The sequence below is a fragment of the Poromitra crassiceps genome, assembly GCF_964638095.1.
Source record: "Poromitra crassiceps genome assembly, chromosome: 22".
Lineage (NCBI taxonomy): Eukaryota > Metazoa > Chordata > Actinopteri > Beryciformes > Melamphaidae > Poromitra > Poromitra crassiceps.
The window spans coordinates 17,277,603-17,292,602 of NC_139647.1; the positions used below are offsets into that span (position 1 = coordinate 17,277,603).

Consider the following 15,000-nt stretch of genomic DNA (forward strand, 5'->3'; position numbering starts at 1 on the left):
CCATTTGAACATGGTGGCGAAGCTCTGTATTGCAAGTCACGTGACGCCATGCAGCCCAGAAAGGAAAATTCCCATCCACTTGCATGGGAACCCCGGCAGCTGTTAAACCCAGGGGAATTTTTTCCGGGTGTCACTCAAAGTATAAAACGACTCTTTTAATTATCAAATAATTGTTTATGGGGCATTTGTTCTTCAGAAGCCACTAAGAGCCGTATACGGGTGTATTTTCTTCATCTACATCTACATCCATGGGTGGGAGGGTTGGGAGACGTCATGGAATACGTCATGGCACACATGCGCACTTCGCCTTGGGCCGCATGGTCAGGAAGTAAAACCTGGAAGAAAAAACCCCCCATGATGGATTCATGCGCCAGTGAGCAGCCTCCGTCCGAATGCATGGGTGGGCGTGGCTTGTCCCCTATCCAGTTCTTTGAATACATCCATGGTGTGGACACGCGTGTAGTGCTGTATGTGTGGGTGTGGACACGCGTGTAGTGCTGTATGTGTGTGTGTGTGTGTGTGGACACGCGTGTAGTGCTGTATGTGTGTGTGTTCAAGGTCACCTCAGGTGCTATGTAGTCCGGCGTTCCACAGAAGGTGGTGGTGGTGACTCCGTCCAGGATCCCCTCCTTGCACATGCCGAAGTCGGCCAGCTTACAGTGCCCCTCCGCATCCAACAAGATGTTGTCCAGCTTCAGGTCTCTGCACAGAGGGGAAGATGGCGGGGGCGATGCGTGGACAAAGAAGGGCAAATTCATTACTTACTGTAATGCATGTTGAAGAAAATAAGAATCAGATAAATCAAATAAAAGAAAAATAGAAACTGGGAAAGATGCATAGAAATGCATAAAGCGTCACTAGGGCAAGGCAGAAAGAAAGGATTTTTTGTGTGTGAAACAGTATTTTCACAGTGAAGTCACACATTTACTTTTGAACTGGCGATCAAATTTGAATGATACAGTGATAGAGAGAGAGAGAGAGAGAGAGAGAGAGAGAGAGAGAGAGAGCAGTGAGAGAGAGAGCACAGTGAGAGAGAGAGAACAGTGAGAGAGATAAGAGCAGCAGTGTTGAGAGATGCCTGCGTTGGTCTTGAACGCAGCGCTCTGGGCTTGATGGTTGATCGCTACAAAAATGTCAACATCTCCTTTTACTCTGCCGCTCAGCCTGAGGTGCGTTCACAAACACAGCCACCCTCACCAGCCAGCGAGGAGATTAAGAGTGTGTGTGTGTGTGTGTGTGTGTGTGTGTGTGTGTGCGTGTGTGTGTGTGTGTGCGTGTGTGCATGTGTGTGTCTGAAGTCAACGGCTTATGCAACTGTTCTGTTTTTGCAAGCGCCAAATCGAACGGCAGCTTAAGAACCCTGTTTCAGAGCCGGCCTGAATGGCTGGTCATGAAAGTGTGTTTGTTCTGTCCCATCATGCTTTGCTCTGACATGGAAGGGGGGTTTCCACTTAGTGAAACCCCCTCAACTCAATTAGAGGAGAGACTCTACAGGAATAAATGAAGTGTTAGGTGGCATGCAGACAGGACGTGTGTTTTTCACATCAGAACGCTTTGGAAATCATGTTGAGACTGCTTCCAATGTGCACAGAACACAGCGCCCGGAGCGTGTTTTTGTGTGTTTTTAGTTTAGTTCTTCCCTGCCGTCGCGCACAGTACAGTTCATAACCAGCGTGTTGTGTTCATGAGGTCACAGTGACCTTGACCTTTGACCACCAAAATGTCAAACAGTTCATCCTTGATCCTTGTTCCTCGTGCAGACCCGCTTTAACAGAGGGTCTGCACCTGACGTGACGTCACAGAGGTCACTGCGGGGTCACGCCCACTGAGTGGCAGCGTTAACATTCAGCTTGAAGGCAGTAAATAAAGTAAAAGATCAAAAAGTAAAGATAAATGAGAAACCACAGGGAGGAACCTGCTCAATGTTTCACCACACGAGTGACATCAGTGTGCTGCATACCTCGAGTTGAGTCAGGGAGAGAAAGACAATTGATGGGAGGGCATTTATTGGTTATAAATGTATATTTATTTAGGCCTACTAGTGCAGCAAGACGCCACCATAGAGACACTCTGTCTACTAGGAAGTCAACGTGATGGGAGTGGGTGTGGATTTAAAGGTTAGATACAGTGAGTTCCACTACTGATCGCTCACGCTCACACACACACACACACACACACACACACACACACACACACACCTACACACACACACACACACACACACACACACACACACACACACACTCAAAACGGACCCCTTACGCTTCGTTCACACAGACAACCTACGCCTTGCCTTGCCTCAACCCACGCCTACGCCGAGCTGGGCGTGAACCTGTTACACGCTTTTGCGATCACACCGCACGCCTTTTGCACGCCGAACCAGGAGCCGAGTCACAAGCGCCTCTCCTCTCTCCCGACTGTATTTTTTAACGTGTTGTCCAGAATTGTCATGGGTAGCCTCTACTCTAGGTAAAATAAATCGGATATATTTAATGTTCTATTGATGCTGGATATGTATAACCAGGTCTGACTATAGTCGGACATTTTAGAGAGGTGATCTTGCAAGAATATGTGCTGGCCCAACAACATTGCCCATCTTGCTTCTTCGGTCGCTATTCTCTCTCATGAAGATTTGTTTGCCGACAGGGAGAAAGCCCCACGTGATAGCTACCCGTCAATCTCTCTGTCTCTCTGCTCAACATGTTGTAGTAACTCCATTTTATTTTGAAATTCAGTTGACTTTGCTATTTCCGACGAATATTGTGCGTTTTTCTTTCATGGCTTGACAGAAGAAGTCTGCCTGCGCGCGCCTTGTCGGCTTCAAAATAGAACTCACGCCTATTCGATAAAATCGGCAAGGCACAGGCAAGGCGTGGGTACACGCAGGGTTCACGCTCAGGCGGCCGGTGTACACAGCCTCGTTGACTGAAACGGACGCCTATTAAAAAGCGTGGGTAAAGGCAAGGCATAGGCAAGGCTTGGGTCGTCAGTGTGAACCCAGCCTTACACTCCTCCACCGAGAATGTTAGTGTTCAATTAATCTCTCTCTCTCTCTCTCTCTGTGCGTAGGTCTCGCTTGACCCTTCCTCTCCGTGCGGGCGCGTCTTCTGTCCTCTCCTCCAGCGCTTCAGTTCCGGTGGTTACTGGTGTTTGTTGCTGGATAGCTGATGAGTTCTCCTCCCTCCCTCTCTCTCTCTCTCTCTCTCTCTCTCTCTCTCTCTCTCTGTGCGTAGGTCTCGCTTGACCCTTCCTCTCCGTGCGGTCGCGTCTTCTGTCCTCTCCTCCGGCGCTTCAGTTCCGGTGTTTACTGGTGTTTGTTGCTGGATAGCTGATGAGTTCTCCTCCCTCCCTCTCTCTCTCAACGATCACAGCTTAGATAGGTTCCCACCCGTTGCGATCTCATACAGCCCACCTCCGACGTGAGCACTGATCAGCGTACGGCATGTGAACGCATCTCGCAAACAGCCACTGCATGTATCTGGACATGGCGTGCGATGCTGTGAGGACAGCTGACATACGAGCTGCATGGACACTTGATCAGACACGAACAGCTCAGTGCGGTTAAGGCAAGTCTCTGGAGTTAACGTTCATCACGCAGCATGGCATGTGCATACGTGCAAGGAGAAAAACAACATGACAGTCACATGCAGTGGAGCTTGACAATTTGCCTGAAACCAAATCGCATTAACCGCATATTTTTCCGTCGTTGACGTACAGTGTCTTTTTAACAACGATGGAAAAAATCTGAAGGTCGTCCATCATTTTGACAGATCAGCCAGAGAGTGCAGTGAGACACACAGACAGACAGACAGACAGACACACAGACAGACAGACAGACACACAGACACAGAAAGACAGACAGACCGACACAGACAGGTAGACAGACAGACAGACAGACAGACACAGACAGACAGACCGGCACAGACAGACAGACAGACACAGACAGACAGACAGAGACAGACAGACAGACAGACAGACAGACAGAGAGACAGACAGAGACAGACAGACAGACAGACAGACAGAGAGACAGACAGAGACAGACAGACAGACAGACAGGAACTTTTCCTCACAGCACAAAAAGTGTCACAGTCAAATGTTAAGCGTTGGACTTATTTAGACTCCTACAGGCTGCTTTGCTTAGTTCAGTGGTTCTCAAACTTTTTCTGTCAGGCCCCACTTTGGAGGAAGAAAATCTTTCGGGCCCCACCGCCCCAACAAAATTGAAACAAAACGGTCCAAGTTTAACTTTTATTGACATAATGACCATTCATTTCTATATTCTGGCTGTTTTGCCCTGCACATCTTTTCAAAAACAATAACAATAAAGTGCAACCTCTACAAAACAAAATAAATTCAAATATCTTAATTGTGAGTTCAAGTCACTATCACTGTATTAAGGGCTGCCTGTTTTCCACTGCAAATCGTTTCAAAACAATAATAAGGTGCAACCTGCAGAAAATAATAAGTGCAGACATTTGTGAGGACTCAAGTTTTATCAGTATTAGTGGCTGCAATGAGCCTGTTTTCCACTGCAAATCTTTTCAAAAGAATAATAAAGTGCAACCTGTGCAGAAAATAATAATAATAATGGTGAGGACTCAAGTTTTCTCAGTATTAGTGGCTGCAAAAACCCACACAGTTCTCCCAATTCAGCCCGTGTTGTGTCAGGTAACTGTCCAGAAGCATAGCTCTTCAGCTGTTGCTCTGCTTGTAACGTACTTGCAAAACAGCAAATCCTCACTCAGTGACTCCGACGTGACAAAGCGAACATAGGCGATAAGCAAGCAGTCTTTATTGCTGTCCGTAGCCTCGTCCACTTGTAAGGCGAAACGTGTGTCTGTCAGTTTTTCCGTGAGTTGTTCCTCGAGATCATTTGAAATGTCACATATACGTTTTGCAACTGTGTCATTGGACAGCGGGATAGTCTTCAATTTTGCAGCGCTGGTCTCATCCAGCATAGTTGACACCATATGGATAGCTGCTGGGAGTATGAGCTCCTCAGCGATGGTGTGCGGCTTCTTGCACTGTGCAATTCTGTATGCGACCTTGTATGACGCTAGTTGTGCTTTGCTGTTCACTGATGCCACTTTTACAAAGCGATTTTCCTGCTTGCGGTATTCACCGAGTTTCCTCTGAAAGAACCCGAGTGGCTTATTGACGAAAGTGGGGTGTGTTGTCTCCAAGTGTCTTTTTAATTTGTTAGGCTTCATGCTGTCCGCTGCCAGAGTTTTCAGACAGAGAACACAGACTGGTCTCTCCTCGTCTCCTACCGCATTGACTGTGAATCCCAGAGCAAGATAGGCGTCATCATATTTTCGTCTCGGTTTTTTTAGTTGACTGCCGCCCTCCGACTCCTTGTTTGTCCCAGCCAAATGTCTCTTCATTGTGCACTAATCTAAACTAAACAGCCTCCAGTCTGTCTGATGAATGAACGGGTCACTACGGAAGCGCGGGGTTTGTTTATTTCCTCACGGGGAAAAGAAGTCCGACCTAAAAATGGCTAAAACATTGGTTCCGCGGATTTCACCCGCGCCCCACCTGTAATACCACTGCGCCCCACAAGTGGGGCGCGCCCCACACTTTAAGATACACTGGCTTAGTTGAAGTACTACTGTAGGTGGGTGCGTTTTGTAACCCAGGTTTTGCGACTAGGTGGTGTTTGGGCCTTCCGGTCAATCACTGTGCTTAAAAACAGGAAACTCCGCTTTCATGCCGAGCGACATGAAACTAACGCACAAAGACAACATGACAGACAGACTCCCGACAAAACGCACTTTCACTCCACAGAATTCAATGGAGATAAATGGAGAATATGTAACGTGGTGCCGACATGTCAGGTCCTGATGAAATGTTTTGACATTGATTCAAGGTCGTTGCAAGTTCTCTTTCCCACATTGATGATACTTTTGTACCTACAGTATGTTTGCGGAAAAATGTAGGATAAACTCAGTCAGTACCACCACCTTCTTGTGCTCAAGTTGTTTGTGCTTACGTGCCTTGCTAAACGGCACATCGATGCTCTCTGTTATTGGGAGGAGAGAGCGGTGTTTGTTCTGTATTTTTCCCAGATGGAAAATTAATCTGGCAGCGATCCTGGTTACCGGTTTGCATCGCTCACCTCCCGGCTACTCCCAGCACATTATGTTTGAATTGAACACCTGCAGCGAGGAGGAGACGCAGCAAACCATTTGTAACGATGCGTTTGTGATTGAATTTACGTAGCGGCTGACGTTAATAGTTTTATTGCACATCACTTTGCTGCAACAAAATGTAATATGAAGTGGCTGCAGGTGTTCAGCAGCACTAATGGAATGATATGTATTTATTTGAAGATGTTTTATTGTGGCGTGCAGGCAGCAGTTTCCACCTGCTTGAGTCAAGCTGTGGCCAACAATTATGTTGAAACTGACACAATCATAGATATCAGTTTTCATTGATTGTGTTGTTTCCTATTTACCTTATTGCATAAGAATTGAATCAGTATACATGAATGTGCCATGCTCTCATGAATCGCCTTATTAAAGTCTTGTGAATGCTATGCTATAAATTGCAGTTCGTGTCAAGTGTTGACATGACAGCAATAGAGAGCCCCAGGAACGAGTCCAGGAAACCATCGATGCTAACACTTCCTGGTTCTTCATTTTCATTCATTTTTGAATGGGTTTTTGGCGCGATGCTTCTAATAAGGTCTCTGGGCAACGCAAGCTTAATCAAACACGAACCAGTGTTCAGTAGGATAATCTTCACACATGAGGACCACTTTTATGAGTTTTTAAGCTTTTACGTGCCGTTAAAAGGGCGGCTAGCTAGCAAACGGCTAAATGAGACTACACTGTTGAGTCAACGGGGATATTATACGTCAATAACGTCATCACTTCAAAGGACAAACACGTAAATTCTCTTTCCCTCACCTGGTTCAGCCCGGGGTAATCAGTGCACACCAGCGCACACATCAACAACAGTCCAGGTTGAGTGACGGGGAAGCCTATGCGACACTGTGTGTAGATCTGGATTAGCTTAGCACGAGCTTTTTACTTCTAGGGCTCGCATTTACGCTTCAAAACTCATGAAAGTGGTCCTCATGTGTGAAGATTATCCCGCTGAACACTGGTTCGCGTTTGATTGAGCTTGCGTTGCCCACAGACCTTAATTGAAGCATCGTGGCAAAAACCTATTCAAAAATCCCATAGACAGAAACAGTGAAGAACCAGGAAGTCCGGGACTTCTGCGTTCCGACTACAAAAATACGTCATCCCTGGGGCTTTCTATGGCAATATCCAATTAATTCTAGCTGTTTAACGTATAACATATGCATATAGACATTTAGTCAGTGGATGTTTTCATCCGAAGCACCGTTACCATGAGTACATACAGGCTATGTATTATTATTATTATTCTGTGCGTTAGGGGTACACGAATACCAGTGCCTCACTGCCATTACAGATCCTGAGTACTACCAGCAGGGTATCAGCCCATGTGCCCAACTGATCCTCTACTTTGAAATACATCATCTTCATTTGTGGTTTCCAGGCAAAAATGGATTTACATTTTTGATGAAATTAACCAATTTCCTCATTTGATAAGCTCTAACATCCCGATGTGGAAAGACAAAAGCATCACAGATTCTCTTGGGATGGAATTGTAGTGACTAAGTCCAGACATGTAGTTCAAGAAATTCCTTCCATATGATGTTTCTTCAGAAAAGATTAAATATCATTCAAAAGATTTTTTTTGGTCAATAAACAGGATCTATTCTGTCAGCAGCACGGTGAGGAAGTCTGCTTGGAGTTAGGCAAACATCTCTATTGTATCATAACACACACACGCGCGCACACACACACACGTGCACGCACGCACGCGCGCGCACACACACACACACACACACACACACACACACACACACACACACACACACACACACACACACACACACACACAAGCAATCAGGCTCAATTGAGAGCATTTCCTGTGTTTCATTTTAATCTTGAGTGATTTTTCCATTACGTACTCAGCGGCAACCCCTGTGCACTGACAGCTAACCCCCCCTCCCCCCCCTCTCTCTCTATCCACTCTCCCATTGCTTGCGTATTGCAGATTTTCAGAAGATCAGAAGGTAGTAAAGTTATTATAATAGCACATTTAACAGGTGTTAATTTAACTGCACATTTAATGCCTATTTAACTTAGCCTGTAAATTTCATGTACATTCAATGTAAACTCTTATTTAACTCCGACTGTAAATTCATGTAAATCCACTGCCTATTTAACGTCTATTTAACTCAGTCTGTAAATCTCATGTAAATTCAACGTAAATTCATATTTATCATCCACAGAACACTTCACCACTCATGTACATATTGTAAATATATATTTGATTTGATTGCACTTGCAACTTTGTGATTGTCTTCAGTTATCTTCCTACTTCTTATCTCTGTATATTGATGTGACCGCTACGCTGCATACAGACACTAAGACAAATTCCTCATATGTAACTTGCATACCGTGGCAAAAGTGATTCTGATTCTGATTCTGATTCTGAACAGCCTGGACATGGCTCTGGCATCACGTTTAACAGGACAACACGTGCGCACGTGTGCTTTGTGTCCAACTGACAGGAAGTAGGAAGTGGGAAGTGGTATTTGGGAAATGTTGCTTTAGTACATAGTGGTACACCAGCCATCAAGGTGCCAATCACAGAACAATAGCTGCTACTGTAGCTTTTGGTTGACATCTTAAACATGAATGATTTGAATTCAATCATAAACACACACACACACACGCACACACACACATGCACACGCACACGCACACACACACACACACACACACACACACACGCACACGCGCGCACACACACACACACACACACACGCACACACACACACACACACACAATAGTGCTACATTGTAGCCATTAAAGTGAGTAAAAGTAATAAAGTAATTGTAACAGCAACAGTTTGTTGGAGACAATGTGTCCAGATGGAGGAGGCACCAGAGAGGCTGGCTGCTCGCTGCTCTGAGATCACGTAGTCACACAAGCTTTGATAGAGCCGGGACAATAGTGCTTTCCTGTCCTGGAGAGAGAGAGAGAGACATACAGTATGTAGAGAGGGAGAGAGAGAGAGAGACATACAGTATGTAGAGAGGGAGGGAGAGAGAGAGAGAGAGAGAGGGAGGGAGAGAGACCCTGAAAGTGAGAGGAAGCGAGGGAAAGACTGCATCATACTGTATAGGGAGGGAGAGAGAGGAGGAGTGGCGTCTTTCCATCAAAGCACGTGGATTTGAAGCAATCAACTGGGTTAAAGGTGGATAAATAAATCAGCTTCCTGAAGATATGACGCTACGGAACGCGGGCAAGACAACAACAACAACAAACCATCCAGCCGTTTGCTCAGTATTAGGCGAGCTGTTAAGGTTCTCTTGTGTCAGCTAATGCCGGTCATATGCCACGCTGTCTGACCCAAAATAAACAAATGCACATGGCAAACGTTTGGTCATCGGAGCAGCAAAGTCAGAGGATTGCTTGAATATATGGTAGATACTATTATGCTTCATAACACACCAACTAATGGCCACAACAACCTGATTCCCATCAAGAACACTGGGATGAAAACCCAGCTAGTGTAACACAGAGAGAGAGAGAGAGAGAGAGAGAGAGAGAGAGAGAGAGAGAGAGACAGAAACAGACTGTGGATATGATCATGGTAGGTTGCAACCATCATAAATTGCTGTATTATAAACTGCCCTGTCATTTCCAGGCAGCCAATGATTCAAACGGTCTTTCCTTCTCTGCTCAGGACAACAATACACAATCATGTTTGATCACTTCCCACACGGCTTCCTCATTCCCTCACTGCTGGTGACTCTGTGTGTGTGTGTGTGTGTGTGTGTGTGTGTGTGTGTGTGTGTGTGTGTGTGTGTGTGTGTGTGTGTGTGTGTGTGTGTGTGTGTGCGCGCGTGCACGCATGTGATTTTCATGGAATTGTGTTTTAAAATGTATGACTTACTCAGAAGGGAGAATATGTTGACAGTGGATAACCAGTAATCCGACCTACAACACTACAACATGCACTAGGAGCAGGTTACATGGGACCAAAATAACGCCAATTTCTGACTGGATGAAAGAAGAATTTCAATTAAATGCCTTTATTCATAATAATATATAATTTTAGGCTTTTTTCCGAGTTGGAAGATGCATACATTATCATTAACATTTTGGACAAGGTTCCCACACATTTTCATGGACAAAATTTCAAAATACCAGAAATTATGACGACATTGTACAAATAAGACAGACCTCTTTATATTGGATTTTAGTGCTTTGTGCGTGATAGTAAACATAACATCATGCATATTGGCTAGTCAGGGGTAGAGAAATCACTCTGATTGGCTGGTCAGCGGTAGAGAAATCACTCTGATTGGCTGGTCAGGGGTAGAGAAGTCACTCTGATTGGCTGGTCAGGGGTAGGGAAATCACTCTGATTGGCTGGTCAGGGGTAGAGAAATCACTCTGATTGGCTGGCCAGGGGTAGAGAAGTCACTCTGATTGGCTGGTCAGGGGTAGAGAAATCACTCTGATTGGCTGGTCAGGGGTAGAGAAATCACTCTGATTGGCTGGTCAGGGGTAGAGAAATCACTCTGATTGGCTGGTCAGGGGTAGAAAAATCACTCTGATTGGCTGGTCAGGGGTAGAGAAATCACTCTGATTGGCTGGCCAGGGGTAGAGAAGTCACTCTGATTGGCTGGTCAGGGGTAGAGAAATCACTCTGATTGGCTGGTCAGGGGTAGAGAAATCACTCTGTTTGGCTGGTCAGTGGTAGAGAAATCACTCTGATTGGCTGGTCAGGGGTAGAGAAATCATTCTGATTGGCTGGTCAGCGGTAGAGAAATCACTCTGATTGGCTGGTCAGGGGTAGAGAAATCACTCTGATTAGCTGGTCAGGGGTAGAGAAATCACTCTGATTGGCTGGTCAGGGGTAGAGAAATCACTCTGATTGGCTGGTCAGGGGTAGAGAAATCACTCTGATTGGCTGGTCAGGGGTAGAGAAATCACTCTGATTGGCTGGTCAGGGGTAGAGAAATCACTCTGATTGGCTGGTCAGGGGTAGAGAAATCACTCTGATTGGCTGGTCAGGAGAGAGGGCACACGAAACGCTCTGCTTACTTTCCAACTTGATCTCATCTGATCATTTCCAAAACACAGATATTTTCACGACGCCGTGCCTTTAAGAAAGTCCCTCCAGCCTCTGGCTGAGAGATTATATCATTCATTTAGTTTCTCCTTGTTTTTCACCTCCGCCTCTTCCTGTCAGCAAAACACATACTTGAATGAATACATACATTCAGTGTCATTTGCAACTTGTTATCAGACATATTGTCGATTAGAAGTAGTTATATTACGAAGCCGTTTAAGTGAGCGACATGGCTACTTTCTACTGAATGTTTCAGACATCAGGGCTCACGCAGGTGCAGAGCGTACGTGCTAGCTGCCCGTTAGCTGCCGTGTTTGTGGTGTATTCAAATGCAACATTTTGGCACCGACACGGGAGACGCAAGTTTTACTGAACTAAAACGGCCCTGAGAAACAGCTGAGGGAATCCACAATGCAGCCTCTGATAATATGTGTGTGTGTGTGTGTGTGTGTGTGTGTGTGTGTGTGTGTGTGTGTGTGTGTGTGTGTGTGTGTGTGTGTGTGTGTGTGTGTGTGTGTGTGTGTGTGTGTGTCGGTGTGTGTGTGTATGGAGATGAGAGGATAAACTAGGCGTCAAGGAACAGGGATAAATGGATGAGGAAACATGCTGCCATAAACAAACGACACACACACAGGCTCGTTACACGCATGCGCACACACACACATACACACACACACACACACACGCGCGCGCGCGCGCGCACACACACACACACATGCACACACACACACACACACACACACACACACAGATCGCATGTTGGCAAAATCTCAACAGCAAATCAAACTTCAGATTCACGATGACAAAACACATGGAAAGAAGAATTGGCCTATCTTACATACAAGTTATTTCTGGGATACAACAGCCCCGAAACCTGTACTTAGTCTACTGGCCCTCACAATGGTGTTATGATTCAGCCTGCAGGTGCTTTGTGTGTTTGCTAGCGGTTGACAATGCTATTATGACTGTAGGGGACACAGACAGATAATAGTAGGCTGAAGAAGGGACATGACCACTGCATTTTGAATTTTATAATTACTTCTTCTTCTGTTTGGTTTTACAGTGGAACAGAAGTGTGTGTGTGTGTGTGCGTCTGTGTGTGTGTGTGTGTGTGTGTGTGTGTGTGTGTGTGTGTGTGTGTGTGTGTGGTACTGCCCCATTTCATCCGTAGCCATAAGCTTCCCGAAAATGTGCACAAACACGGGCGAAATGAAGGCAGAGTACGAACAGAAGGCGTGTCCGTATTTAACAGTGCCGTTACCTGTATATGACTCCATGGTGGTGCAGGAAGTCGTTACAGTGCAGTTACCTGTATATGACTCCATGGTGGTGCAGGAAGTCGTTACAGTGCAGTTACCTGTATATGACTCCATGGTGGTGCAGGAAGTCGTTACAGTGCAGTTACCTGTATATGACTCCATGGTGGTGCAGGAAGTCGTTACAGTGCAGTTACCTGTATATGACTCCATGGTGGTGCAGGAAGTAGTTACAGTGCAGTTACCTGTATATGACTCCATGGTGGTGCAGGAAGTCGTTACAGTGCAGTTACCTGTATATGACTCCATGGTGGTGCAGGAAGTAGTTACAGTGCAGTTACCTGTATATGACTCCATGGTGGTGCAGGAAGTCGTTACAGTGCAGTTACCTGTATATGACTCCATGGTGGTGCAGGAAGTCGTTACAGTGTGGTTACCTGTATATGACTCCATGGTGGTGCAGGAAGTCGTTACAGTGCAGTTACCTGTATATGACTCCATGGTGGTGCAGGAAGTAGTTACAGTGCAGTTACCTGTATATGACTCCATGGTGGTGCAGAAAGTCGTTACAGTGTGGTTACCTGTATATGACTCCATGGTGGTGCAGGAAGTCGTTACAGTGCAGTTACCTGTATATGACTCCATGGTGGTGCAGGAAGTAGTTACAGTGCAGTTACCTGTATATGACTCCATGGTGGTGCAGGAAGTCGTTACAGTGCAGTTACCTGTATATGACTCCATGGTGGTGCAGGAAGTCGTTACAGTGTGGTTACCTGTATATGACTCCATGGTGGTGCAGGAAGTCGTTACAGTGTGGTTACCTGTATATGACTCCATGGTGGTGCAGGAAGTAGTTACAGTGCGGTTACCTGTATATGACTCCATGGTGGTGCAGGAAGTCGTTACAGTGCAGTTACCTGTATATGACTCCATGGTGGTGCAGGAAGTAGTTACAGTGCGGTTACCTGTATATGACTCCATGGTGCGTTACAGTGCAGTTACTGTATAAGGGACTCCCGGTGGTGCAGGAAGGAGTTATTACAGTTCGGTTACCTGTATATGAAATCCATGGTGGTTGCAGAGAAAGTAGTTACAGGTGTGGTTAACTGTATCATGCTCCCATGGTCGGTGCAGGAAGTGTTACAGATGCATGTTACCTGTATATGACTCACTGAGTGAGTAGCGTTACAGTGCAGTTACCTGTATATGACTCCATGGTGGTGAGCCGTTACAGTGCAGTTACCTGTATATGACTCCATGGTGGTGAGCCGTTACAGTGCAGTTACCTGTATATGACTCCATGGTGGTGCAGGAAGTCGTTACAGTGTGGTTACCTGTATATGACTCCATGGTGGTGCAGGAAGTCGTTACAGTGCAGTTACCTGTATATGACTCCATGGTGGTGCAGGAAGTAGTTACAGTGCAGTTACCTGTATATGACTCCATGGTGGTGCAGGAAGTCGTTACAGTGTGGTTACCTGTATATGACTCCATGGTGGTGCAGGAAGTCGTTACAGTGCAGTTACCTGTATATGACTCCATGGTGGTGAGCCGTTACAGTGCAGTTACCTGTATATGACTCCATGGTGGTGAGCCGTTACAGTGCAGTTACCTGTATATGACTCCATGGTGGTGAGCCGTTACAGTGCAGTTACCTGTATATGACTCCAGGGTGGTGCAGGAAGTCGTTACAGTGTGGTTACCTGTATATGACTCCATGGTGGTGCAGGAAGTCGTTACAGTGTGGTTACCTGTATATGACTCCATGGTGGTGCAGGAAGTAGTTACAGTGCGGTTACCTGTATATGACTCCATGGTGGTGCAGGAAGTAGTTACAGTGCGGTTACCTGTATATGACTCCATGGTGGTGCAGAAAGTCGTTACAGTGCAGTTACCTGTATATGACTCCATGGTGGTGCAGAAAGTCGTTACAGTGTGGTTACCTGTATATGACTCCATGGTGGTGCAGGAAGTCGTTACAGTGCAGTTACCTGTATATGACTCCATGGTGGTGCAGGAAGTCGTTACAGTGCAGTTACCTGTATATGACTCCATGGTGGTGCAGGAAGTCGTTACAGTGCGGTTACCTGTATATGACTCCATGGTGGTGCAGGAAGTAGTTACAGTGTGGTTACCTGTATATGACTCCATGGTGGTGCAGGAAGTCGTTACAGTGCAGTTACCTGTATATGACTCCATGGTGGTGAGCCGTTACAGTGCAGTTACCTGTATATGACTCCATGGTGGTGAGCCGTTACAGTGCAGTTACCTGTATATGACTCCATGGTGGTGAGCCGTTACAGTGCAGTTACCTGTATATGACTCCATGGTGGTGCAGGAAGTCGTTACAGTGTGGTTACCTGTATATGACTCCATGGTGGTGCAGGAAGTCGTTACAGTGCAGTTACCTGTATATGACTCCATGGTGGTGCAGGAAGTAGTTACAGTGCAGTTACCTGTATATGACTCCATGGTGGTGCAGGAAGTCGTTACAGTGTGGTTACCTGTATATGACTCCATGGTGGTGCAGGAAGTCGTTACAGTGCAGTTACC

At 46.0% G+C, this 15,000-nt stretch overlaps 1 protein-coding gene across 1 annotated transcript in view; it reads right to left on the minus strand.

Moving 5' to 3' along the window:
- The window catches only part of LOC310795968 (protein kinase C epsilon type-like), a 93,562-nt gene that overhangs the window by 3,257 nt on the left and 75,305 nt on the right, over window positions 1-15,000 (minus strand). The window contains exon 12 of the mRNA XM_083658080.1: window positions 564-702. Within this exon, the coding sequence (XP_083514206.1) occupies window positions 564-702 (139 nt within the window). The remainder of the gene's footprint in view (window positions 1-563; window positions 703-15,000) is intronic.